The sequence below is a fragment of the Micropterus salmoides genome, unplaced genomic scaffold (assembly GCF_014851395.1).
Source record: "Micropterus salmoides isolate LMB-PRFRI ecotype aquatic unplaced genomic scaffold, ASM1485139v1 Ms_hic_scaffold_7, whole genome shotgun sequence".
Lineage (NCBI taxonomy): Eukaryota > Metazoa > Chordata > Actinopteri > Centrarchiformes > Centrarchidae > Micropterus > Micropterus salmoides.
Window position 1 is genome coordinate 24,697,361 of NW_024044459.1, and position 24,395 is coordinate 24,721,755.

The window sequence follows — 24,395 nt, forward strand, 5'->3', positions numbered from 1 at the left end:
TGATGACAAAGCGAAGAAAAAAGGAAGACGGTCCCTTTAAGCTTTAAACTTTAAACCACCAGCGGTTGTTCAACAGGAAGTTTGAGAATTATCTTGTTATTCACATATACTCTTTGGTAAGACGAACATACGAAACGGAAGGCAGGTGTCTATCTTTACATAGTTCCTGTCGAGTTAACTGACATTTTAGCATACTTAAGTTGCTGCTACTGATGTTAACGCATCAACAAAAAGTTAACTTAGTTAATTTAGCTTCTGTACCGCACCGAGTATTTTAACACAAACAAGGATTTGTAATGAGTTGTTTGTCCACAGTAACTACAATTCCCACAATTCACCTAACGTAACTTACGTTACGCACTTTCTAGAAGCTAGGCGACTCTTCACTTCAGAATAGTTAGCCAACGTTAGCTAACGTAAGTTTAACCCAGCCTTCTTTCAAGCAGTTCAGTGGCCGTTAATTTGGGGACTATTTCTTCTTGCAGGCGGTGTTATAATAGTAGGTTAGTAAGACTTGAGCACTTAGAGCCCGTTGCTGTGTGCTAATGGGGATAGCTAACATTATTCCAAAGCAAAACTGGCAGAGACGAACTAGCTAACAGCAAAACGTCAACAACAAAATAACCAAGGGGTTGGGCAGCTGCACATGTTGGTCTGTAACGCTAAATGTTTCTGGTTAACTTGTGCAAAGTTGTTATTTAGTGCAGGTATGAAGCTGTCATTGCGTCACGGAACTTGGCCAGTTTTATCCGTAACGCTTAACTAACGGGAACATGCAACGATGGTATTGTGGCTAGCTAGAAAACCAGCCAGCTGTCCTCGTCTAGACATATTTATAACTTGGTGTGTGCGTCATGTAGGTTACAGGAAATACCTTTTATCAGCTTATCTGACTGGTATCAATACTGATCTTCCAGATCAAATCCGTTTGTAGTTATCTACCCGTGTGTCTCTTCAAATCATTTCATCGACTGGACCACCTTGCATCACTCTGCTCCCTTAAGCAGTGAAGGGGGGCCTCTGCCGGCCATGTATTCATTTTCAGGACCCACAAGCCTTCCTGAATTTGACCTCGGACCCCCAAGTACATCTGGTAACCCGCAGAGAGCACCCATCTCCAACAAGTATGTAGCTGTTGATGTTAGGGCTGTAAACTGCCTCTATACATTGGTCAGAAATAAATTAGCAGTACTTTTCCATCTTAACCTGGCATGTGGTATCTTCTGTCCCTCAGCAGCTGGGAGGCCCGATGCCTCAGGAAGCACAGGAGGAGAGTTGATGATGAGTAAATAAGCAATACACAGAAGCAGCAGTCTTACTTAACATTTGACAATGTGTGGAATAGTGGCATATGAGTGTTATAACACTTTATCTGAATGTTTTCTCAGGGGATGCAGTGCCAAAAGGAGGAGGTTAATGTTGGAGGCAGAAGTGGAAGCAGAGAGCTCAAACAGTAGCACTCGTCATGACTGGCCTACAGCAAACAACTGCCCTCCGCTGTCTGCACAGCAAGGCAGCCCTGCACTTCCACAGCCCTTCCCAGCGCCTCCGAACTTGACTTTGGCTCAGCCCTCCTCTGCTGTTTCACGACCCGAAACAGAGAGCTCCTGCATGGAGATAGAGGCAGCTCAGAGGAGACTTCAGGAGATTGAAGACAGGTATGCATTAGGTGGGATGTGCACCAACTGCCAACTATCTGACTGCTTGCTTGTCAGGATTAGACTTCAAACCAACACTTCATGGCCAAAAATCCTACCTATAATTAGCCATCCTGGAATCTGTTGTGGACAGGTAAAACAAAGGTGAAAAGAAAAAATATATACATATTTATGTATATATATATACTTGCCCTTGCAATCCCAGACATTTTAGATATCCTGTGTTTATAGAATGAACACGTGCCTTTGCAGTCACTCCCCTGAGTGGCAAACACAAACAGTAGTTGCCTTTAATGCGCTACTCGATACAGAAAGAACAGGAGGCTTGAGTTTATTTTAAAATGCATTTGGTGAGAGGAGGTCTTGGAAAGGCCATCAGTCTATTACTGATCCCTTGTGAGGAGCTGTATAAAGAGATTATTCAATATTCAGATTTATTTTCTTGCCATATTGTTTTGTGACTAAATGATTATATTAAGATATTGTGGGTCACCTCTCCACCTCTCTGACTAAATTATGTTCAAATGTATGAAAATGTGAACATTTTAATTGTAAGATTTTGTTTGAAAGAAATACTTTTTTCATGATTTTGAATACTTCATTGTTCTCATGTGGGTTCTCTCCAGGTGCTCCGGCATCCTCCCACCATCCACAGACATGCAGGCTAGGTTAATTGGTGTCTCCGAAATTGTCCTTAGGCGTGAATGTGAGTGTGTGTGGTTGTCTGTCTATGTGTGGCCCTGTGATGGACTGGCAACCTGTCCAGGGTTGGCTCCAGCCCCCCCCCCCCCCCCCCCGTAACCCTGTACGCTGGATAAGCTGTTGACGATGGATGGATGGATTAAATTCCCAATATCCCATATTATATATATATATGGGATTACTGTAAATATATGTCTTACTGTAATAGTTATCTTGTAATTAATTTTTTCAAATCACCCTGTATAGTACATGTCAAGATACTCTGTTTCTGCCTCAATGGGTCCGTGGTGGCGATAGGTTCGCAGGTTGCGTCACATGAAAAGGTGGCATCAACACATAATGTACCGTCGATTCCTTTAACTGAACACACTGATATTGATTTATCACAGAATAATACTGGAGGATGACGATGAAGACGACGATTTGGATGTAGAGCCAGCCCCGAGACGGCCAGTACTGGTGATCTCTGACAGTTTGAAGGAGGATCTACAGCGCGGCATTAGTGACATCCTACCCCACACAGTAGCCCAGTCTGTGTATGTTCTCCTTGTGTTGTTATTGGAACGTTGTAATGTTGAATGAAGTAACATGACTCGTGTTCTGCTGGCGAGAGATTCCTCCTTGAACATTTTTCTCCTCTCGTACTTTTAGGAGCCACTCCTGCATGGAGTTGGTGTTGTGGCGGCCACCTGACGATCCCTTCTGTCGGAAGCGAAAGGGACCGTTACAGAAACAGCGGAAACAACAGACAGTATCTCGACAACCCCCGACACCGTGTCCATCTCCCACCCCTCACGGTCCCCTCAGCCCCTCTCGCCCCACTGCAGACACAGACTCTTCTATGTACAGCTTTCCTGTGGCCTCTGGAGAGGAGGACATGGAAATGTAATAGTGTTTAATGACTTGAAAAGCCATGCCAAAGACTGGACATGTAGTGACAAAAAGGACTATAGAGGAACCATTTTAGGTTGGTAAGTTTGGTGAGGCATGTTGACTTCACATGAATATTTGTGTTTTGGACAGTTTGTGCAACACATTCTTTGTTTTACAGACGCTCCGTTTAGGTTCTCTGACTATATAATGTAAGATGGAACAATAACGCTGACTTAATAATCAGTTTTATTAATTTAAATTTCCAAAAAACTCCCATGATCTCAAGACTGAAAAGTTCTTTAAGCAGCCTTATAACCCATTTCACAGAATAAACATTTGCCCTTAGAAATATGATAATTTGTACATAAATTTGACAAAGTCTGGCCAAAAACACGCTGATGTACTGTGAATATGACTTTGTTAAATATCGGTGTGTAGCACCGGAAATTTGTACAGTTTTTATGTTCAGCTTCTGGGCCTTGATAGCGAGACACTAAAAATTGTTTCTGCGTGTTCACGTTTGCTCACAGCACGACTTCCTGCTTGCAGCTGTACTTGTTGTGGTAAAAAAAAGATTATCTTCCTATAGTGTTTAGCAAGTACGCCATCTGTGAGCTTTGAGGAATTTATAAAGAAGTCGTAGAAATGCACCTTTTATATAATTTGATTGTATTTTCATATGTACATTGCTAGAATTGTTATCAGCCATCGAGTGGTGTTACTCTTTATTTGTTATTAAATAAACTTATATGTTGAGATTTTGCAGGGCATAGTTGGTTTTTATTGAAAGAAATTTTGCTTGAATTTAGTGAAAGCGGTCCTCTTGTTGGGGTCAGCCCTCTAGAAGATGGTTTTCTGAACCAAGACTGATGATCACGATATTGTTTACATAAATAGAGATGTAGTTGTTGAATAAATAGGTGCTGGTCCTGCGTTCTCCTTTTTAGGAAGAACTGACAACACAACTACTACACCAGCCTGCTCTAACATCTTGGGAACAAAAGCATGTCGATATGACCGCAACTGCTGATGTGATTAAAGAGAAACCATCTTTTAAAAATGTGGCAGCAGTCTCAGAATATTTTGTTTACATTAAAGACACAATGTGTAAGATATGGCCAAAATTTTAGTTTAAGATATTAAATACTATGAACAGAATGTGGAGAGTTCTGACGTTAAGTCAGAGACGTATATGTAGCGTGTTGCAGAGATTTCTACTTAAGTTAGCATGCTAAACAGCTAGCCCCGGCCCTGTCCTGTTTTGTTAATACCACTTTTTTGGTTTGGTCGTACTCTCCCACGTGACACCTCTCCTGTCCCCGCCTGAGCTTGCTGTGTCTTCGTCGTCCCTGTCAGTCTTGGAGGCCGTATTTGGTCCATAGACTGGGTTCAGTCCCGGTCCGGGCATGCTTACTGAGCTAACTAGCTAACAGCCAGCTATTGTTTTGGAGTATAAATTTGACAGGTGGGTTAGTCTCAATTCTTACAAATTGTACCTTTAAGATTAAACATTTTCATAAGATAGAAAAAAATAACAAATGTGATAAAGATGTTTAAAGGCATATTAAATGCTTATTACATAATTTAGTTTGAACTTGACACAAATCTCCTTTTTATTACAACATACAAATTTATATTGAATTGTAATCATGTAACATTTATGATTATACAAGGGATTACCCCAGAACTGTCAGCCCTATATGTTTCTCTTACATAACTCACATTATCTTCACAGAAATGTCAGTTCATCACTCACTGTTCACTGTAACCTTAAGTCATAAAATTTGACTACCGTAACACAGAGGAATGTGAACTTTATGGCCAAATCATCGGTTGTGTCATTTGTCACTCTGACCTGCTTGTTAATCTGCTATCTAAGCATATGTTACTGTAAATTATTATTTCTGTGGCCACACACATACCTTGAAATGCCTGAGAGTCAGATTTAGAGAACATTATATCACCAGTGTGTGTAGCACACACAGAGTAAGGTTTCATGTCCTTAACTTCAGACTTCCTGATTGATCAGTGGCTCTGAATCCCAGCGACGTCTAGACCTTGATTGATCTATAAAAGGAGACACCAACATTAGCTATTATTATAATATTATAAAGACGAACAGAAATCAAATGCTGACGAAAATTTGTTTTTTGGGATCAGATCCAAAAGTGCTGTGCCTCTTACAGAGTGGTAGTTGTCATATTTAAATGTTAAAAAAAAAGCTTTATACACTAATTTAATTAGTTTCTTCCTACATTCACTTCTTAGATTAATATACATACTTTAAAACCTTAATAGAAATAGTTCACCTGGCCCTAAGATAAATTACAAGGATGACTGTTTACTGTCCACTTGTTTATCACCACTGTAAATGCAGCTAGTTCTGACACTGAAAGAGGGACAAGTCCGTAATCAGCAGTAACCTGCTATTAAAACAATGTACTCACTGTTGTAAGATAGGATCCTGACAAATCTAAAGGGACTGTATTTGAAGGCGATGGACTCCAGGTGTTGGCCTGGTTTTCTACACGGAGCTGCTTGACTCTGCTCTGGAGGTAACGTAGAAGCTTAAATGAAGCCACATCTGAGGCACTGTGGGAGGCAGCAACATAGAGGGAGGAAGAGCAAACTGGATTCTGAGCTTCCTGATGGGGGAGATGAAGACAGTGAGGTCTTTTGTCAGTAAACAAATGAATGTTATATCTTTAGGTGATGTATCTTTAAGAGCTTGGCCTTCATGCCTACAAGAACAGTAAAACATTTACCTTTGCACTAAGCGTCATCTCTCCGACAGGCCTCTCAGGCTTTCTCTTCCTCTCCTCTCGAGTCTTCGCTATTTTTCTGGGAAACAAACAAACAAACCAAAAAGGTTGTAATGTTGTGAATAATTAACATAACTGCATGAAGGAGTGGGGTTATTATGGGTTTACATGTTTAGCTGGTTTTACATCTACGCTATAACACGCATATGTGAGTTGAGGCGAGATCGTGCTCTTGTTAGGACAAAACCTGGTTAGTATGTCATCTATTTTACACAGAAACCAGTTACCTGTCCCGTAACAACTTTGTCTTGCACCTGTGGAACAGCAAAAATTAAAGCAAAACTTAAATGTGGAAAAAAAAATTTTTGATTTCCATTCCATCTTTCCATCTTGGATTCTGAGCCATTTTTAGGAGTACATGTGTTTTACATTTCCATATAGTATGGGAGATTACTGATTAATACTTAGACGGAACAAGATGAATGTGTTGACATTACCGTTCCAGTTCAGCTGTCAGCTCTTCCTCAAACTTGCATGCCAGACGAGCTGCAGTCTGTTCTTTCCACTGACCCATGCTCCTCTGAACCTGCCTCAGCTCCAGGTCTTTGGCCCTCAGCTGTTTGCGAAGAGATGCTGCCACTCCTCCCCCCTCAGCTCCTCCATCGCACATATGAGCCCTGCTCAGACTGCTTAACTCCTCAATGTGCTCCTGCAGAAATATGGCGTGGCACATCAACGCTCTACTTGATTACTTCTCTGTGTCCGTGTGCAGCAACATGACACAAAGTGCACAACTTCATACCTGAATGAGACGCTCCTTTAGAGAATCCAAGGCTTGGTCTCTCTCCATCCTGAGCTGCTGCCTCTGGATGCTCAATTCTCGTTCCTGACAAAAAGATGAACTTGTAGACGTGTATTCATGTGTATATCTAATGTGCTGTATTTGCAAACGCAAGGGCACAGTGCAGTTTGTAAACTATACCTTGTCTTTTCTCAGCTGCACAAAGATTTGTTTCTGTGAATCAAGCTCCTGGTGTTGATGGCTAATCAGGTGCTTCAACTGCTCTGTTAGTGTTCTCAGGTTTGAAAGAGCCTCAGCTACTGAAGGCCTGCACAATACAAATGCATCAAAATTGGAAGCTAAACATCAAACTCACAAAGTATTCACTTCTTTCTAAACCAGGTATTTAAGCCAGAGCAGGAAGATATACCTGGGAGGTAGTTGCACAGAACTAGGCTTGGTTCCACTCTGCTCCAGTAAGAGGTGTAGATGCTGGCACTCTGTTCCCAGCTCCTGGGCCCAGTGTCTGAGCTGCTGTTCCATTTCAGCTGTGATTTGGTTATGGCTGCTCTCCCTTTCTTCTATCATCACCCGGAGTCCCGCAGCCTCTTTCTCTGACAGCTGATTAGCCTGCTCAAGCCGCAGCACTGCTCTCTGACTCTCCTGTGACCACGGACCACACCATGTCAGCTTTTCTGCAACACCACATCTCTTTTATGAGCCTGTGAATGAGTGCTTTCTACAGTGTTCTTGTCACCTGCGCCATCTGTCTCCGCAATTTCTGCAGCTCAGCCTGGTGCTCCTCTTTCTGTGACTTGCAAATAGCAGCCACCAAAGACTCCTGCTCTCTCTGCCACGCACAGCGTTCACTCTCCAACTCCTGCACTCTCTGATAGATAAAAAGAAAATCATGCACAGACAGAATGCACATTTACTTGGATTTATTTAAGATGGTAATGTCCAGGTTGCTTACTGTTTTCAGTTCCACCACTTTATGTTGAAGAGATAGTGCTTTACTCTTCTCTCGCTGCATCTCACTCCTCATGCATTCCAGGCTCTTTCTGTTCTGCTCTTCCAGTATCCCGCAATGCACCTGCACAGCTTCCACTTTTTCTGCCTCCAACTTCCTCCTCTCCTCCTCTATTGCTTTCTGCACCTGAGTGGGAGCAGACTGTGCGTATCATGGAATCGTGTTGAAAAAGACACGTTTTAGGCACATATTAGGCAGAGGGTTATCAGAGTACCTTTTCCAGGGCTTCTACCCGCAGCTCCTCTTCATGCTTCTTTGCCTCCTCCTTCTGCTGCTCCAGAGAATTCCTCAGCTTCTCTGCCTCTTCTCCTTTTAGCTGCCAGAATGGGAGAGGATCATATCTTGAGAAGTTACCTTATAGAGTGTTTTTACTTACTGTGTATCTAGTGCAAAGAGCTATAATCATGAAAATGACACACACAAGTTAGACTACAATATATGCATTCATCATGGCCGTGTAAGGTACTATAGATAAAACAGTTCACCAAATAGTTTACATTGAGAAAACAGTGGATTTCATATGCTCAGGGAATCACACTGACCTGAAGGGAACTTTGTAAGGACTCAATGTGTTGGGTGAGAGACAGAGCTTGTTCTTTCAAAGCGTCTGCCTTCTCCTCTTCAGTCTGCTTATTAACCTGAGGACACAACAGCCAGAGGGACTGCTACAATTAAATTGTGATGATGTCATTTGAAGAATCAGTATTTTAGTTTGCAGACCCATGTGTCACCTTTTTGATTTGCTGCTCATAAGCCAGTGCCAAATCTGTCTTTTGCTGCTTCAATGCGGCCTTCTGAATTTAAAAAAGAGGAACCCACTTACTTGGGACTTAGTGTTACATTTGAAAATATCATGATCTGTAGGCTTGGAAAACCTCAGACAGCCTCAGCACTTACCATCACTCTATGGGCTTGCTCCTGGGCTTCTTTCAGTGCATTGCAGTGCTGGGTTTTCAGGTGCTGTAGCTCCACCTTCAGTCCATCTCTTTCAGCTTGAAAGGCCATCTGTTGCTCCTGCAAATCTAGCAGCTTCAGCTCCCTCTGAGCCAACATCTTCTCCAGAGTACCCACTCTGACCTTGCATTGTCCCAGTTCACCCTGCAACTCGCCCACCTGAACCTCTACTGCCTGATCGAATGAGATACACCAAAAATAGCGCGGATAGTTAGAAATTATTGAATGAACAAAAAGTGGACATTGACAGTGTGCCATTAGCTTAACAGATAAATATTAGATTTTTTTTGGCTTCGAAATTAGAGTATGATGTTGTGAGGTGCCACTACAATCTGATCCTTTTTCTGCCTCTGTTTCTCCTCCAGACAAGCACATCTGTTCCTCAGTGTGCTCTCTGCCTCTGTGGCTGTCTGGAGCTCCTCACGAGTCTGCTCCAGCTTCTGTTCCAAGGTCATACATGAACACGTAGCCAGAGATATTTTAAAACACAGACAATAAATCTCCCTTTCACATATAAACAAATACCTTCTCCCTGTAGTTTCACTCAAAGTGCGAAACAATAACAAAAAATTAAAAGGATACATTCACAAGTAGTAATACTTGTTAACGTAAAAGGGTTACTGCTGGTTTTAAAATTTTTTGTTATAACCTTTTGGGGAAAACACATATTTTACATGTATTCTCTTTTCTAAAAATCTTTGAATAAATAAGATAATTTACCTTAAAAGTTAAAAGTTTCTGATTGAAATGCCACTGCAAACAAACCCCTTTCTACCCCATGATTTGAATGGCTGAAACTGTTTTATTGTTATTTCATCATCTAAAATAATGTTGTAGTAACAAACTTGCATGTTTTATTATTTTATATTATTTAGAATTGCACTGTTGTAGTGTGAACACTGTTGTAATAACTTTAAAATTGTCATTATAGTTATAATTAATGATATAAACGGTCCTTAACACATTACTTCTTGCATGGACTCTAGCTTCTCTCTTGCTCGTCGCTGTTCAGCAAACAGTTCTGTTTTGGCGCTGTCCAGCTGTCTGTCCATCTCCTCCCTCTCCAGCACTGACATGACGACACTGGGCTGTTTGTGGAAGAGTGGGGAAACATAACAAAAAGTCTAGTATTAAGAATGAGACACAGCCAAAAAACTAATTGCTTGATTGAGAATTAATTACCCTCTCGGTGAAGGCTGCCTCCTTTAGAGTCTGTTTATATTGAGTCAGAGCAGCGAGGTCTTCCTCCATGTCTCTTAACTCGAGGATACAGGAGTCTCTCTGGCTCTGCAGCTCGTGCAGCTGAGAACTACAACACATTCATTGTTGTAATAATAATTTTACAGAACTATTCTTTGTACAGCACACGATTATGTTGATGCAATGTGAGGTTACTTTGTTGATGCATGCGGCTTTGTATAATACAATTAGTAGGAGATTGGTTTCATACCTAAGAGCATCCTTCCCTGCCCTGCTGTCTCTCAAAACGAACTCCAGAGTCCTCCTCTCCTTCTCCATTTTTGTTGTCTCTACAGTCATTCGATGTAATTCCTGAAAGGCATGCTGGGACATATACCATAAACTGTGAGTATAAGCGAGACTTCTCTACAGTGCTCTGATAAACTACTGTATATAAGAGGCTATAACTTACCTTTCTTCTCTGTTGAAGTTCACCAAGGGAGAACTCAACATCTTTTAACTGCATCTTCTTCAACTGCAGCGTCTCCTCCTCTTTCTCACATTCCTAAACCAGACACGCACACCAGTTAAGCAACGTCTCATACACATGTGCACAGGTGAATTTATACAGTTGGCATAAAATTACATCTCAGTTCATACAAAATATGATACTAAAATACTCTGGGAGACTCGTTCTCACTTGTCGGAGTGTAGAGAGCCGCTCTTTCATCTTCACCCAATCACACTGCAACATCTCTGATGTCTTCTCAGACCTGCATTTCCTGCTCCGGTGATTCATTTCCTCATCTGTGTCCTTGTCATAGTCCCCCAAACACACAAGTCTGTGAAACACAAACATGCACAGTGTGTAATTCAGAAATGTATGCAAAATAAGCATTTTAAAAGTGTACACAACACCGAAGAGAAGACCAAAATGTTTAGTTTTTAGATGTTCTTCCATTTGGTTTACCTGTAAGTTTCTCTCTTATTACGCTGTGCTTTACGGGCAGAAGGACTTCTGTTCTGTACATTTCCATGAGAGGACCTCTGGCCTTTGCAAACAAAGCAAGGCAAATTCAGTGACCTTTAAAAGATTCAGTTGTTTTATTACTGTGGACTACACAGTCAGATCTTGCTTTACCTGATGTAGATCGAGGTTCACTTTCTTCCTGTGTGGGTGTGTCATAGTCACTCTGGTTGGTACAGTAGTCATCCATGCCTGTGACAGACTGAAGGAGCGAGCGCCATGCTAGGAGGCAGGGGGTCACACAAATGATGTTAACAGTAATTTTATACATATTTGTTATACTCCTGTTAACTATTATTTTTTTACATTTAAAGAGTTTATTTCCAAGCATTTCTTGATTTTCATCATTCATTGCCTCTTAAATTTTTTTCACTTTGTGCTGTCAAACGTTTTGTTAGTGACTGTATTTCAAATTGGGATGTTTTGTGTATAAACATGTCTTATCATTTCATAATCAGACCTGCTTCCCTCCACCTTTTCCACAGTCTCTTACCTGGCCGCTTGTGAATATGCTGCCTAACTTGTTCGGTGCAGACTGAGTCAAGGTCACTGTCAATGGACACGGTGTCAAAACTCCACACAGGCACTCCTGTAAAAGAGACAAGCAGCCTACAATCACTGTTTGTAGTGAATTCATTTCCAAGAATCTTAGCTAGACTGTGCTTGCAGTTGCGGCGTAATCTGTGTGAGGTACCTGCCAAGCACCTGGCCTTGTGAAAATGGCTGTCGTTCTGCCGCTGGGCTTCATGTTCAGATATGGCCTCTGTTCTGTGAGAGACTAAAAGACAGGAGAGACAAAACAAAGAAGAACAGGACCCAAAAAGGAAGACCAGAGGTATGCTAGTGTGCAATGTAAAGTATGTACAACTCAAAATACAGAAGTGCTGGTACAAACAATATACAATACTTTGCACTATTCTTGGGGATAAAGATGTAAAGTTTTTCCTTTGGATGCCCCTTCAAATTAAAAAGGTTCATCCCCTTACGAGAGTAAATGTGCTCCGCAAATGTCATTTATTAGGTTATGTACCGTATGTGTGTTTTTCGCCTAATGGTACTGCAAAAGCTCACGTCCAAACGGTTTCGTTCTCTGGGGGTAATTAACGGCCTCAGAAAATTTCTAGGCAATAATTTCAAGTATTGTTTTAGGTGTTAGATTTAATCTTCTGGGCACTATAAATATCCACAGCAAAATACATGGAAATCAAGCTGTTAATTTTCAAGATACACTGTTGGATGGAATGGAGTGTTGATTGAGAGGAAAATTTGACATGACTTTGGTTCTAGAAGAAAGGTCTTTAAAATCATTTGGAATAATCCTCAGGGGAGCATGAATACCCATAACAAATTAAATGGCAACCTGTCAAGTAGCTGTGGAGATAACCTGCTCTGAAGCAAAGCGCTGGGCACACACATGGACAGGCAGATGGATAGCTTTTCTCTTAATCCTCACATGTTGAACCTAAGAATAATAATGAAAAGTCTTTGCATGTTTGACAGCTCTTTGTCTCCCATGAGTCTGTAAAAGAGTACTCACTGCTGCCATCATCGCCAAGCCGCTGTGGTATGTTGTATCTCTCTCCAGTTCCTGCTTTCTCACTAACATGTGATGTGTTTACTCCGTAGCTGTCAAAAAGACATTTCTCCAGTTTCTTTCTTTGACATGGCTTGTTTGACGGGGAATAGCGAGCAGCGTCTATGTCTTTACTGTTTTTCCCAGTTGTTGCTGCACCTCTTGTGTTTACATTAAAAACATTTTGTCCCTTTTGTTCACTCTGACAAGCGTCACAGTCACATATCTCTAACTTCTCAGCCTCTTTTGCTTTGTCTAGTTGCTGCATATTACTCTTTGGCAATGCCAAATCCACCATCTCATCTCTGAAGCGTTTGGCAAAGTCCTCAGTGCAGATGCTGTCTGAAGGAGGGTGGGTTTCTCCAGCCATCCTTCCCTCATTACAGGTGTCTCCAAGCAGTCTCTCGAGCCTCCACATGACTTGCTCCCTGTGAGACTCTATTTCCTCTTTGTCTCTTGTTTTTCTGTCTGATTTCTGCCTAGTTCCCTCATGAGAGGCAGGACTTTCCTGGCAGCCTGTGCTCCTCTCTGGAGAAATAGGAGAGGAGAGATGGGGTGCTTTTGTGTAAAGAAGAAGCTTGATCTGATGTCCTATTGAACTAAAGAGGAAACACTTTCACATAAACAAATGTTAGCCAATCAAGACATTGGGCTTACTCTAATATTAAGAGGGTAAATGGAGCATGTACACATCTTACTCGTTTCACTTTTAGTTTTCACCTGTATAAACTCAAGTATACATAATGTTGACAAAAAACCTGGTGACAACTAGTGCTTATAATTTCTTTAACAGTTGTTCCTGCAATGATGTTGATTTTGAAATAGTACCTGTTGTTTGCTCAATCATCGGAGTGTCATTTGTTTGTGTTGTACTTCCAAGCCCTGTGTCTTTGCTCAGAGACTGACTCCACCCAAGAGGAGCTAGAAAAAAACAAAAAAAAATGAAAAGCAGATTATGAAAAACAAATCTCGGTATTTGGTAAAAGCTCTGTGTTGGGACTTACCTGCTTCGCTGCTATCCACCTCTCTGGTAATTGCTTGACGTTTCTGGGGCTGGACCTGCATACATTAATCACATTTACTGCTTAAAAAATAACGATTTTTGCCGATTGCACATACATACATGCAGAAAAGCAGACGGACAGCACTGGAGGAAGGACTAGTCAGATCTTTTACTTAAGTAAATGTAGCTATGCCACAGTGAAGAAATACTCTGATACAAGTCCTTACTAAAGTAAAAGTATTAGCATCAAAATATAATTGAAGTATCAAAAGTAAAAGTACTAATTATGCAGAATGGCCCATTTCAGAATCAAATATATAATTTTATTGGATTATATTAATGGTGCATAATGTATACATCACTTTAATGTTGCAGCTGGTGAATGTGGAACTAATGTTGATTATTTTGTACACTGCAGAGTATCTTAACCCTTAATAATACATCAGACTTTATTATTTAATTTATGTTTTGTATTAATAATCGAAATCTACACAGCAACATAAGTTATCAAATAAATGTAGTGGAGTAGAAATAGAAAGTGGCATAAAATGTAAATAGTAGTCTCTCAAAATTGTACTCAAGTGCAGTAGTTGAGTAAATATACTGACAGACAGACACAGACAGACAGAATAAAAACCACAGACCTGCAGCTGACCAAGCTGAGCATCAATAGCATCTAAGAGAAGGTCACAGTGGTCCAGTTTGAGAGGCGGAGTATCTGGTCCAAACCCACTGCTATTGTCATCCATATCTGTGAGGGCAGAAAAAAGGGTGAACAAGAGTGTAAGTGGGTGCAAGAGAGTGAGATATACATGACATAGATGTACTGCCAATAAAACCTGTGCAAAACCAGACCTGTGCAAAGAAGCTCATCTGTGTCCTCTGCATCTCTCTCTGCTCCTCCATGGCCTCTGTCAGCCATGTCCTATTACTAAAGACAGAAATTTGCAGACACTCAGTAAGACCACAGAGACACAACATCCCCAGTATTTACAAGGCTGACTGGGCAGTCATGAGGAGTGGGGGGTTTATGTTGCTCTGTTGTCCAGGAAACCAAGACAATTTAGCTTGTTAGCAAGCCAAATAGACTTTCACTAAGAAGACTATAAATCTCCTGCCTTCCTGTTTCTCCCACTCACCAAAATGAACATTATGTAGGCCTACAGGAGCATTATAAGTCAGTCTGCTTTAACACTGTAATGCAAGGTTTTCCCGCTCATATGTTTATTAAAGACGATTTTCTTAGGCCAGGCTACTCAGAAGAATTTTCACATTATTAAACCTATAGTAGATATAAGTCTGAAACTCCCTAATGATTTAATTTAACGTTGACTTTACATGTAGCTAGGTTACATGAAGACAAAACAATATCACGTTTGAAATTCATAAATCACCACCATTGTTACTGCCTCAGACATCCAGGACTTACTTGCTTTCAGGGAACAAACGCGGAGAGTTTAAATCGATGCTGAAGTTGACTCCTCAGTGCAGAAAGTGAACAGCCGCTGCACTCGTTAGTCTTGATTGACAGGAGCGTCAGTTGGTTGCCCTGGAAACTGTCAAACAGCTCGCGACCCGCACTGGACAGGACCACTGCTTAAAATATACATATTTCCAATGTAAGATACATTTTGTTTTTAGTTTGTTTGTTTTGTCTTTAAATTTAATTTTATTGTTCATTATTTATATATATAAATATATTTTTATTGTTTATATGTGATTTTCTGCTTTGGCAACATTGTTGAACCTAAATATTCATTCCGATAAAGAATTTTGAGTTGAAAGCCCAGAAAAGAGTTGGCAAGGCAAGATGAGTCCCTCTTTAGAAAATATTGACTGGACCACATTAAAATGGCCTTGACACATTTGTGCCCTTAACAACCTCTACAACAAACTCAGGGCTTTTAAAATGTCCTGTATTTGTTGCTTCCTACTAAAGCTTAAAAAGGGGTTGCGCGCGCACGCACCCGCGCACGCACGCACGCACACACACACACACACACACACACACACACACACACACACAGGATTAGATTTAAAAGTTCTAGTGAAATGTTACCTAATTCCTTTTATTGTTATTATTTATATTGTTGGTGATGTTTTTGTTTTACGTTATTGTCAAGTTTGTTGATTTGACTAAATCAAACATTTGAATGTTCCATTTATTGTTTGATTTAATATTTCATTTAAATTAAAATGAATGAAATTCATTTGTATTAATTATAACACATTTCAATTTCTTGTTGTTCATGTCTATTTATAAGTATGTTGTAGTTTGTGTCTATTAAACTCTTGTTTGGCTGTTATTACAGATTTATCTTCGGTCAGTGATAATTACATTATCAGTCTTTTTATTCAGTTCACAAGTGTCTCTTGGGTGTTGCTCTGCCATTCAGCTCAGTGGTATCATAATTCCCTGTTAGACATCAAACATGGTAGATATAATAATGATGTACAGTATAGTTATAAGGTAGTTATTGGCCTTTTCTTACAAAAACTGTTTAGGGTTGTCAGTATTTTCCATAAGGTTGGTCATTTTTTGTGCTAAAACTGGCAAACAATCTCAGATATGTGATTTAAACCCATCCCGTGTTCCAGCTGTTGTGGAGAGAGAATATAAAGCAGACAGATATCCAGTGTCAACAATAACAACTTTATTATCTTCTTTTTTTCAATATTGTGTCTTTGTTGTTTAAAGACAATGTTATACGAGTATAAATTAAGGGAGAAAATACACAATCTAAAAAAAGAAGAAGCAAAACCTCAGTTGAATCTACAGTTACACCTGAATACACCTACGTGTATTTAGGCAGTAATAGTAGTCAAGGCAGGTCAATCACCTTTGACCTACTGTACCAGGCCGCTGTTGTGATGTGTCTCATAACTTTCATCACCGTACAGATTATTAACATCATCGCCATCTCACCACAAATCCGTAAGTCACAGTCGAAGGAGAAGCAGGGTTCAGTTTAAACAAGGCAAGACAAATCTCCCCATCTTCATTAGTTTACTTATGCCTCAAATCCGAGCAGCATCGAATGAGAGGGAAACGTGTGCCACACATGCACACAAATCAAGTTCATTATGCATACAAACAGTATGAAAACACCAACATAAGAATAATGGCACCTGTGAGAAGGTAGAAATCTGAAAAATAAAGGCTGAGAAATTAAAGCTAAAAATCACACTGTAGTGAATTAAGTGTTGGGTGAGATGAAATGAGAGAAAGGAACCCCACATTAAAACCCTCGGAGATAGGGAGGGCAGATGAAGAGGGGTGTTTTTTTGTCTACAGTACACTCTCCACATACACTTTGGTTGTTTATTTCCCTTTCTGCATGAGGTCAACAACTGTTCTCTTTAAAGCAACAACAGCCATGAACAAATCTACAAATCTACGCCTCACCCCGTTATTGCTACAGCGTCCGATACTGTACCAGCCTTCACATGGGGCCACTCCAGTAGGCAAGTCACCATAAAGGACTGAGGTCCCGTTATTTGGAAATACACTGATTAAAAATGTATGATGAGCTCTCCACTGTCGTTCAAAATATAACATGTATTTTAAAATATAAAATCATCTCAAAGACAATATATTAAAGAAAATCTCTTGTAACGTCAAACTGATCGCTGAGAAAGGAAATCACAGACTAACTTTCCGTTTGTAGATGTCATGAAGCATAATTAACTGCACAATGACAACTTTCAAGATGGAAAAAGATTTTTGTTCCTGCAAAAGTGTCCACCCTGTCACACCCTTGATATGATTTTAAGTGTACACAACCTCTGTCAATGGTGTGTGCGTGTGTGGACAAACAAGAGGAGAACCAAAGCAGTAATTAATCAAATTAAAAGGAATAGTTTGAGATTTTCAGAAATAATCTTGTTTGCTTTTTTTTGTTGTTGCCAAAAGTTAGATATGAAGATTGATACCAATCTCATGTCTGTTCAAAATTCGACTAAAGCCAGCAGCTAGTTAGCTTAGCTTAGCATAAAGATTGGAAGCAGTGGAAACAGCTAGCCTGGTTCTTCCTGAAGGTAAATGATTCCAGCTACCAGGGCCTTTAAAGTTCACTAATTAACATGTTTTTGTTGTTTTTTATGAGTGAGTAAGTTTCTGAATACATTCAGTATTTCAACATGTTACATACTCGTCATTTCTGATCGAATTGCTCATCCACAAGTACTATACAGTCACAAATGGTTTTCATCACAGGTACACAAATTAACATGTTATATCTTGATTATGTATTTATACAAAATCCAAAGTGTAAAAACGGCAACTTTTGGTTTTAGGGGACGGTATATGCAAGACAATTTCTTGTCAGGGAGTAGCGTCTTCCTCAAGGTTAAACCACCAAAATTAATTCAATTAGACAGAGCCAGGCTAGCTATTGCCCTCTGTTTCCAGTGTTTATGCTAAGCTAAGCTAACCAGCTGCTGGCTCTTGCTTTACATTTGTTGTAAAGACCTTAAAGTGAGATATTGATAATTGCAACTACCTTTTGGCAAAAAAATAAAATAAAATTAAATTAAATTAAAAAAAAAGAGAAAAGGAAATAAGTGCATTTTCAAAAATGTTGAATAACCATTAAAGCTGGGGTAGGCAACACTGGAGAAACTAGCAAGAGACAGCTAGAAGTATCAAAAAATCCCTCCTCCTCCCTTCACCATTTTTAGGTCAGAGCATTTTATTTATTGGTTGCTGTCTGGTTGTAAAGACAAATTCAACAAATATAACAAAGGAGGCTTGTGAAATAAATTGCCTACCCCTGCTTTAAGCTTTTAAGAGATTTAGTGATTGATCAAACTGTGACTGCCACAAATCAAAATGCACGCAAACATTTTATGTTAATGAGCAGAAGCATCTTTTGTGCAAAAAACTACATCAATCATTATTAATTTCATTATCAAATCATGAATTCACTGATAAACAATCTCAAAGATAAACATTTTACATTTTACCAGCTCATATTATCATGCTGAAAATCTCCTTCACTCTATGTGAATATTCTAAGTGAATTAATTTCTTTTCCAGTGCATTTATACATCTTTATGGCCTGCACATCAGAGGAACTGCCAGATATGATCTATGAAATCATCACTGAACCACGGTTACTAATGTGCTAGTATCAAGGACTCTATAAAAAAATATTTTCAGTGTGTCAAGACAGTTTTTGGAAATACAAAACAAGAAATCTGCAGCCAAATTGAGGGTTAACATCAATCTGGAGATTAAAAGTTAAAATTACAGCAAATCCTTCAGGCTCATTCAGTCTTTTTTTTTTTTTTTAAATTTTTTTTTTTTTTAGATGTGAACTATGCTGTACAGATAACTTAATTCACAGAGTTAGTATAATTATTCTTCATTTTACAATATCATTCGCTTATCACAAATATTCACACAAATGGACTAGACGGTAGATACAACACCTCCAGCCTTGAATTCTACATTCCTAACAATAATTACAAAAAAATACCAACTGGTTTTCAAAACTTTTTTCACCGGAGACGTGTAGTGCACAGGTCAGGGGACTCTTTCCCTTGTTCAGTCAGTTAAAGGCAAAAGACTGAGGGTACCTTCGTGAGCTGATCCCAGATCAGCATGTCCACAAACACCGAATGAAAGGAGTACACGTGTGAGCTGTGTTGAGTCTGGAGCAGCAGCTGGGGGAGTCCTGTGTGGCTGGCTGAACAGCGGTGTGCTACAGGAACCAGCCCTGTGTGCTTTTATTACCCCTGATCTCCTGTCAGCTGAAGCCACTCCGGACTCCTCAGAGAAACTGCTCCACTCACTTAACTTACAATTTGTCCTACTGGAAACATCTGAGCTACAAACTAGTGACTGATGGAGGCTGTGGAGCTAGTGCAATGCACACTATAGAAACCAACATGTTCCTGGATGTCCTGGGGGGTAACTACTCAACATCTTAGCGATGTGTTGCTTTGTATGATCACTGAGAATGATGATGTCACTGAAAATGGTCACCAAGGATTCGGTATGTGTTGCTATGGGAGAGCACCAGAGAACAAGGTAAAGTACATGTAACATCAACACAGAGATATGTACTAACCTATTGTCAACCACAGTGAAAAGTGCGTATTCACTTCTTTGATGGAGATTCCTATTAGAGTGACATGGATGTTCAATGCTGCACTGTTGCACTAATGTGTTACAACTAAAGGACTGACTACTGCAGAACTTTACTAATCAGAATCACACATGGAAGATGTCTGAAGCATGTTGACTAAAATGCATTTAAGTATAGAGGCAGTTTATTTTTAAAATATGAAAGGAATATCATTATCTCTACATGGACTATAGTCTAGTTGACTACTTAACAGTCTGGAGTTTCACATATATGGAGGGAAACTCCAACATTCACTCCAAATAAAATTCTGCACTGCTGTATATTTCATCAGTTCAGATAAATCAGCCTCTACTGTGTAAGAAAAAGATGATTTGCCCAATCAAATATTATATAAGTGTTGAAAATTAAATAAATAATACAGAATACAGTAAACAATCATATCAATAAATACAGACAAAATATATCATAACCATAGAATTATAAAGTAATCCAATGAATTCATAAAACACAGCTCATTATAATGAACTGTTATTTGCTTATTTTAACAATGATAGTTTAATGTGTTTCCAGTTTTATATCTTTCCTTCTGTTTTTATTTTAAACAAGTGTGCATTTATTTCTCAAAAATCGTTTTACATCATAATGCTACTTTGCCTGTCAGCTAATTCAGATAGAGGCCAATTACGTACCTTTCTGTTTGTCTTGAGACTTTTGATTAAAAAAACACATTATTAAATGAGATAATTTAATAGAAATAAAACTGACTTGCGATAAACTACTGTGGAAATAAGCAGCATGAAATAAAATGTAATACTGGAAAACGAGTATAAATTTTTTTTACTGATTAGTTCACACAGCTGTGGTTACATTAACTATTTTGTCTGTAGTTATTTATACAATGTTTTACGGATGTATTTTTTATTTAATTAATTTTGACACTTTGTGTCTGCATAACTAATAATAAAATCGAAAACAGACAGACACCATTTCCAAGCCTTAGCCTCTTTCTTAAAAAGGGGCAAATAATGAGCACTTGAAATCATTCCCGTAAAGAAAAAAAGGGAACTAATTAAAGATTTATACAGTAGGTCTAGCATCATCTTAATTGTGCTGAATAAAACAGAAGATGAGGACACTTTTCTTGTAACCTTCAACAATGTTCAGTTTCTGTGCGCCCATTTATGACTCTGTCAGCTGTCAGTCTATAATCGTGAGCTGCTCTGATGTGGGCTTCTGTCTAATCGGTAAAACTTTTAAAATTAACACAAAAAAGTGCATTGTGAGTAGGATTCAGAGAGCACCTGATTTCGGGAGTGTGCAGGTGCCTTTATTGTGTGGTGTTACAACTCCAACGCCACCTCACATCCACACATTACCTCACTGCTGTTTCAGTATAGTGTCAAAGAGGACTACTCAGAGAACCTTCCTTTTCCCCCATAGTAAAAACAGAACTAGAATGCACATTTGGAGGTACAGTGTAATCCGAGAGCGTGTGAAATGTACACATTCTCATGCTTACAATAGTCCACACGGTGCTCATAACCCAGCACGCCCCCTTGCTTAAGGACTGGAGGCAAAGTAGTTCCCTGTCCAGTGAGGTTTAGAGCGATCCTGGGTGAGCTCCTGGGTTAGAAGATGTCAGGACACATGCTCCAGTCCTGTCTCTCCTTCGCCTCCCAGTAACCTCCCTTGTACACAAAGTTTGTCTCTCCAGTGACGGAGTCCCTCCTCTGGTGAAACCACAATGGCTGGTAGCCTTCATATTCTCTACCTGCGGGAGGAAGCACAGGTGTTAGTCAATCGCAGTCATTTTTATTGCACCCCAGTGGAGTAGCCACACTTGCAGGCAATTTGCTGAGTGATCAATTCGCCTTCATACATATGAATATATATGGGAAGCAATCAATCGCTGTGCACTGCAAATGTGAACCGAGCTTATGTGAAGGCGAACAAGATGAACTCAAAAGTGCCAATTAAATGCAAATGTGCACGATATGTGCGAAACAAAAACCTGGATCGATCATGTTGAAGGGGTAAATTACAATCACAGTCTTGGAACTCCCTGAACTGAATAATCCATCTGTTTCTTAATACAGAAACCCAATCAAAAAAGGGAGATAAAGCTCATGTTGTTGTTCTTTTTATAAAAACATAAGTAACTTGTTTACTGTTGGTCAATGCACCAGAAAAGTGCCCACAAGCAATCGACAGCAGGATGACAATGCAGTGCAAATTAATCACTTTCTAATGTGGCTTTACCATAGCACACTGAGAACACTTAGATGTTATATACTATTACTTAGTTATTTCATGTAACATATCATTGAGGCCGGTTCTAAATGAAAATGTCACATGTATGCAGGAAAAAGTCTTTTTTTTCCCTGAGTCATTATCTGGAGAAGTTGACATGAGAGGGGTATCATGCAGTTCTCACACAGAGGCAGACCACACAGAGGACACACAGAGGATGGTGTGTGTGGTGTGTGTGTGTGTGTGTGAGTCTGGGGGGTGATGCACAACAAAGGGGCACAGGGCAACCCCCACTCACCAGAGTCATTATCACACTCTGACCACCAATAGAGGGAGGAAAAGAAAGACAAGTCATGGGTACATCGAAAACAAATCTAGCCTATGCACAACACACACACAGACATAGGAATGCCACCAGGATGAAACGTTTCTGTTGAGTTCTCCATAAAGTACTATTTCTTGAATCATAACCATTAAAATCAGGAGACCTAAAGAAATCATCCATAATAATACTTATTAATGCTGGTTTGAGGTCTGTCTTGGCTGTTTGTCTCAGTAACAACTGTCTTGACGTGCAGCTGTAAACTGCTCTAATGTTAAATATAGCATTCTGTCAGAGGTGGAAACATTTACTCAATTACTGTGCTTACTTACTGTACCTATAATTTGGAGGTACTTGCACTTAACTTGAATATTTCTATTTCATGTTAAACGTCTACTTCACTACACTACTGAGGGAAATATTGTACTTTTTACTCCACTTTTTATTTGACAGATTTACTTACTTTAGAGATTCAGAGTATTAATTAAAAAATAATCAACAAATAATGATATATGAATATAGATTAAACTACACAGAAGTATATAAAGTAATTCAAATTAGCCCCATCAACTGCAACATTAACGTGATAAGTACATTCATATACTAATAATATACATTCCTCCTGCAATGGCACATTCAGCATAATGAGTACTTTTGTTATTGGCGGGGTACTACCTGATTCTGGTAATATTTTCCCCATTATAAATTCCCATTTCAAAGTTGGTTTTTATGATATTGTTAATGTTCTTCAACACAGACAGTGTGCCAGATAGTTTAATGATACTATTGATTTATCTTGTTGCCATCAATTTTAATAATTAGGGTTCCAGGCCCGAGTGTACTGGGAACCCGCAAGTTCCCAGTACCAGCGGAGCTGGGAACCCTGTTGGAATCGTATTCGTTTTTAATTTTTATTCTTCCTGAAGAAAACTGATACTGCGGCCTAGATAGTAAGTGCTACAGAGGCAAAACTCACAAGGCAGGTCCACTTCTTGTCGATGACCTCAGGCGCAAGAATTCGCACACTTCTGCCTCTAGACGGCGCTATACGCAAAGTCAACGCATTTGGGCTTGGAACTCCCACCTACAAAGCCGCATATCAAAAACCTTACATCCACGCGTTCGGGGGATCGAGCTGAGTGGTATAGGCCATGCCCATTTCCGCCTAAACTTTTTTTTCCGCAAAATCGCATGTTTTTTTAATTTAAAAAAAGTTAATTAAAAACATATTTTAATTAACTCCTCCGAAGCTGCAAGTCCGATCGAAACCAAACTTGGCACGGATAATCTGTGGACCAAGCTGATGAAAGTTTGAAGAGGAAATTTTGATCCGACAAAAAATGCCGCAATTACAAGCTAACAAATGTTTGCGAAAAACGCTACAAACAGGAAGTGATGTCATATCTTATGTTTGGAATGGCTGATCGACACCAAATTTGGAGCATTAATGTGGGATGCCCCCCTGAAGGCCTGTGCAAAATTTCGTACAACTAGCCCCAAGGTGGCGCTATTTATCCAGAAAAAATTGTTCCTCTATAACCACAAGTCACATTGACATGAAACCAGAGCCGAATTTTTCAGCATGGTCCCCTCTCTATAGGCACCAAAGTTGACCCAAATATGCCCATAGATGTTGCTGTTATTGCACATTAAAGATGTAAAAAAAAAATCCCTTACATGCATTTTATATCTCCATAACCACAAGTCCGAGTGATACCAAATTTGGGGCCTGATGACACCTGAAAAATTTGGTGCAATTCGGCCGAAAGGTGGTGCTACAATCGAAGCTCAAATACCCCATTCATTTCAATGGGATTTTGAACCAAAGGACATTTATCCTCATAACTACGCACCACTACATCGCACATTCATAAACCTGTGTTTGGGGGATTCTGCCGATTCGGATGGTATAACACACGCCTCTGTGCGATGACGTTGCCAAGTCCGATCGGTACGAAACTTGGCACGGACCATCTCTGGACCGAGCCCATAAAAGTTTGTAGAGGGAATTTTGATCCGCTAAAAAACGTCCGAATTATAAACTAACAAATGTTTGCACAACCTCTAAAACCAGATGTCATGTCAGATCTTACGTTTGCAATGGCCGACCTACACCAAACTTGGGGACCTTATGTGGCATGCCCTCCCGAGGGGCTGTGTGAAATTTGGGGTCAATCCGCCTCTAGGTG

The 24,395-nt window shown here is 39.8% G+C and overlaps 3 protein-coding genes across 10 annotated transcripts in view; 1 reads left to right on the forward strand and 2 right to left on the reverse strand.

Annotated features, from left to right (window-relative positions):
• Positions 1–19: 19 nt before the first annotated feature.
• On the forward strand, positions 20–4,001 carry ccdc117 (coiled-coil domain containing 117). Of its 3 annotated transcripts, none has more exons than XM_038703129.1 (6): positions 23–503; positions 918–1,124; positions 1,235–1,285; positions 1,389–1,658; positions 2,750–2,896; positions 3,012–4,001. In XM_038703129.1, the coding sequence occupies exons 2-6, from the start codon at positions 1,030–1,032 to the stop codon at positions 3,247–3,249; spliced, it is 801 nt and encodes a 266-aa protein (XP_038559057.1). In that variant the 5' UTR covers positions 23–503; positions 918–1,029; the 3' UTR covers positions 3,250–4,001. The 3 variants fall into 3 exon arrangements, with proteins under 3 accessions (XP_038559059.1, XP_038559057.1, XP_038559058.1); XM_038703130.1 differs by having other exon boundaries at positions 23–416; XM_038703131.1 differs by having other exon boundaries at positions 20–1,124; positions 1,238–1,285.
• Positions 4,002–4,816: 815 nt separating this feature from the next.
• Positions 4,817–15,075, reverse strand: si:ch211-102c2.8 (trichohyalin). Of its 3 annotated transcripts, none has more exons than XM_038703125.1 (29): positions 14,972–15,075; positions 14,398–14,473; positions 14,187–14,293; positions 13,544–13,598; positions 13,368–13,460; positions 12,504–13,067; positions 11,661–11,744; positions 11,460–11,555; positions 11,081–11,188; positions 10,910–10,991; positions 10,640–10,781; positions 10,412–10,504; positions 10,211–10,323; positions 9,943–10,069; positions 9,729–9,848; positions 8,704–8,934; positions 8,538–8,600; positions 8,349–8,444; positions 8,021–8,122; positions 7,750–7,932; positions 7,534–7,665; positions 7,207–7,439; positions 6,978–7,104; positions 6,798–6,881; positions 6,493–6,704; positions 6,283–6,309; positions 5,999–6,074; positions 5,681–5,878; positions 4,817–5,300 (listed from the first exon to the last, which is right to left on the reverse strand). In XM_038703125.1, the coding sequence occupies exons 2-29, from the start codon at positions 14,462–14,464 to the stop codon at positions 5,259–5,261; spliced, it is 3,657 nt and encodes a 1,218-aa protein (XP_038559053.1). In that variant the 5' UTR covers positions 14,465–14,473; positions 14,972–15,075; the 3' UTR covers positions 4,817–5,258. The 3 variants fall into 3 exon arrangements, with proteins under 3 accessions (XP_038559053.1, XP_038559052.1, XP_038559055.1); XM_038703124.1 differs by having other exon boundaries at positions 7,750–7,947; XM_038703127.1 differs by lacking the exon at positions 6,283–6,309 and having other exon boundaries at positions 7,750–7,947.
• A 3,299-nt stretch (positions 15,076–18,374) lies between these two features.
• Positions 18,375–24,395, reverse strand: part of LOC119891454 (oxysterol-binding protein 2-like) — a 49,570-nt gene continuing 43,549 nt past the window's right edge. For all 4 annotated transcript variants that reach the window (XM_038703111.1, XM_038703114.1, XM_038703115.1 and 1 more), the window contains one exon: positions 18,375–21,405. In XM_038703111.1, the coding sequence (XP_038559039.1) occupies positions 21,263–21,405 (143 nt within the window). In that variant the 3' untranslated portion in view covers positions 18,375–21,262. The remainder of the gene's footprint in view (positions 21,406–24,395) is intronic.

What these genes read in the sequence shown, in the direction of transcription:
- ccdc117 (XM_038703129.1), top strand. Translation starts at nt 1,030, where the DNA reads ATGTATTCATTTTCAGGACCCACAAGCCTTCCTGAATTTGACCTCGGA. An exon ending in AGGAGGAGAGTTGATGATGA is followed by an intron (nt 1,286 to 1,388) that starts GTAAATAAGCAA and finishes ATGTTTTCTCAG; the next exon opens with GGGATGCAGTGCCAAAAGGA. An exon ending in CACACAGTAGCCCAGTCTGT is followed by an intron (nt 2,897 to 3,011) that starts GTATGTTCTCCT and finishes TCGTACTTTTAG; the next exon opens with GAGCCACTCCTGCATGGAGT.
- si:ch211-102c2.8 (XM_038703124.1), bottom strand. Translation starts at nt 14,464, where the DNA reads ATGGCTGACAGAGGCCATGGAGGAGCAGAGAGAGATGCAGAGGACACA. An exon ending in AGCAAGCCCATAGAGTGATG is followed by an intron (nt 8,601 to 8,703) that starts GTAAGTGCTGAG and finishes TTTTAAATTCAG; the next exon opens with AAGGCCGCATTGAAGCAGCA. An exon ending in CCTTACAAAGTTCCCTTCAG is followed by an intron (nt 8,123 to 8,348) that starts GTCAGTGTGATT and finishes CCATTCTGGCAG; the next exon opens with CTAAAAGGAGAAGAGGCAGA.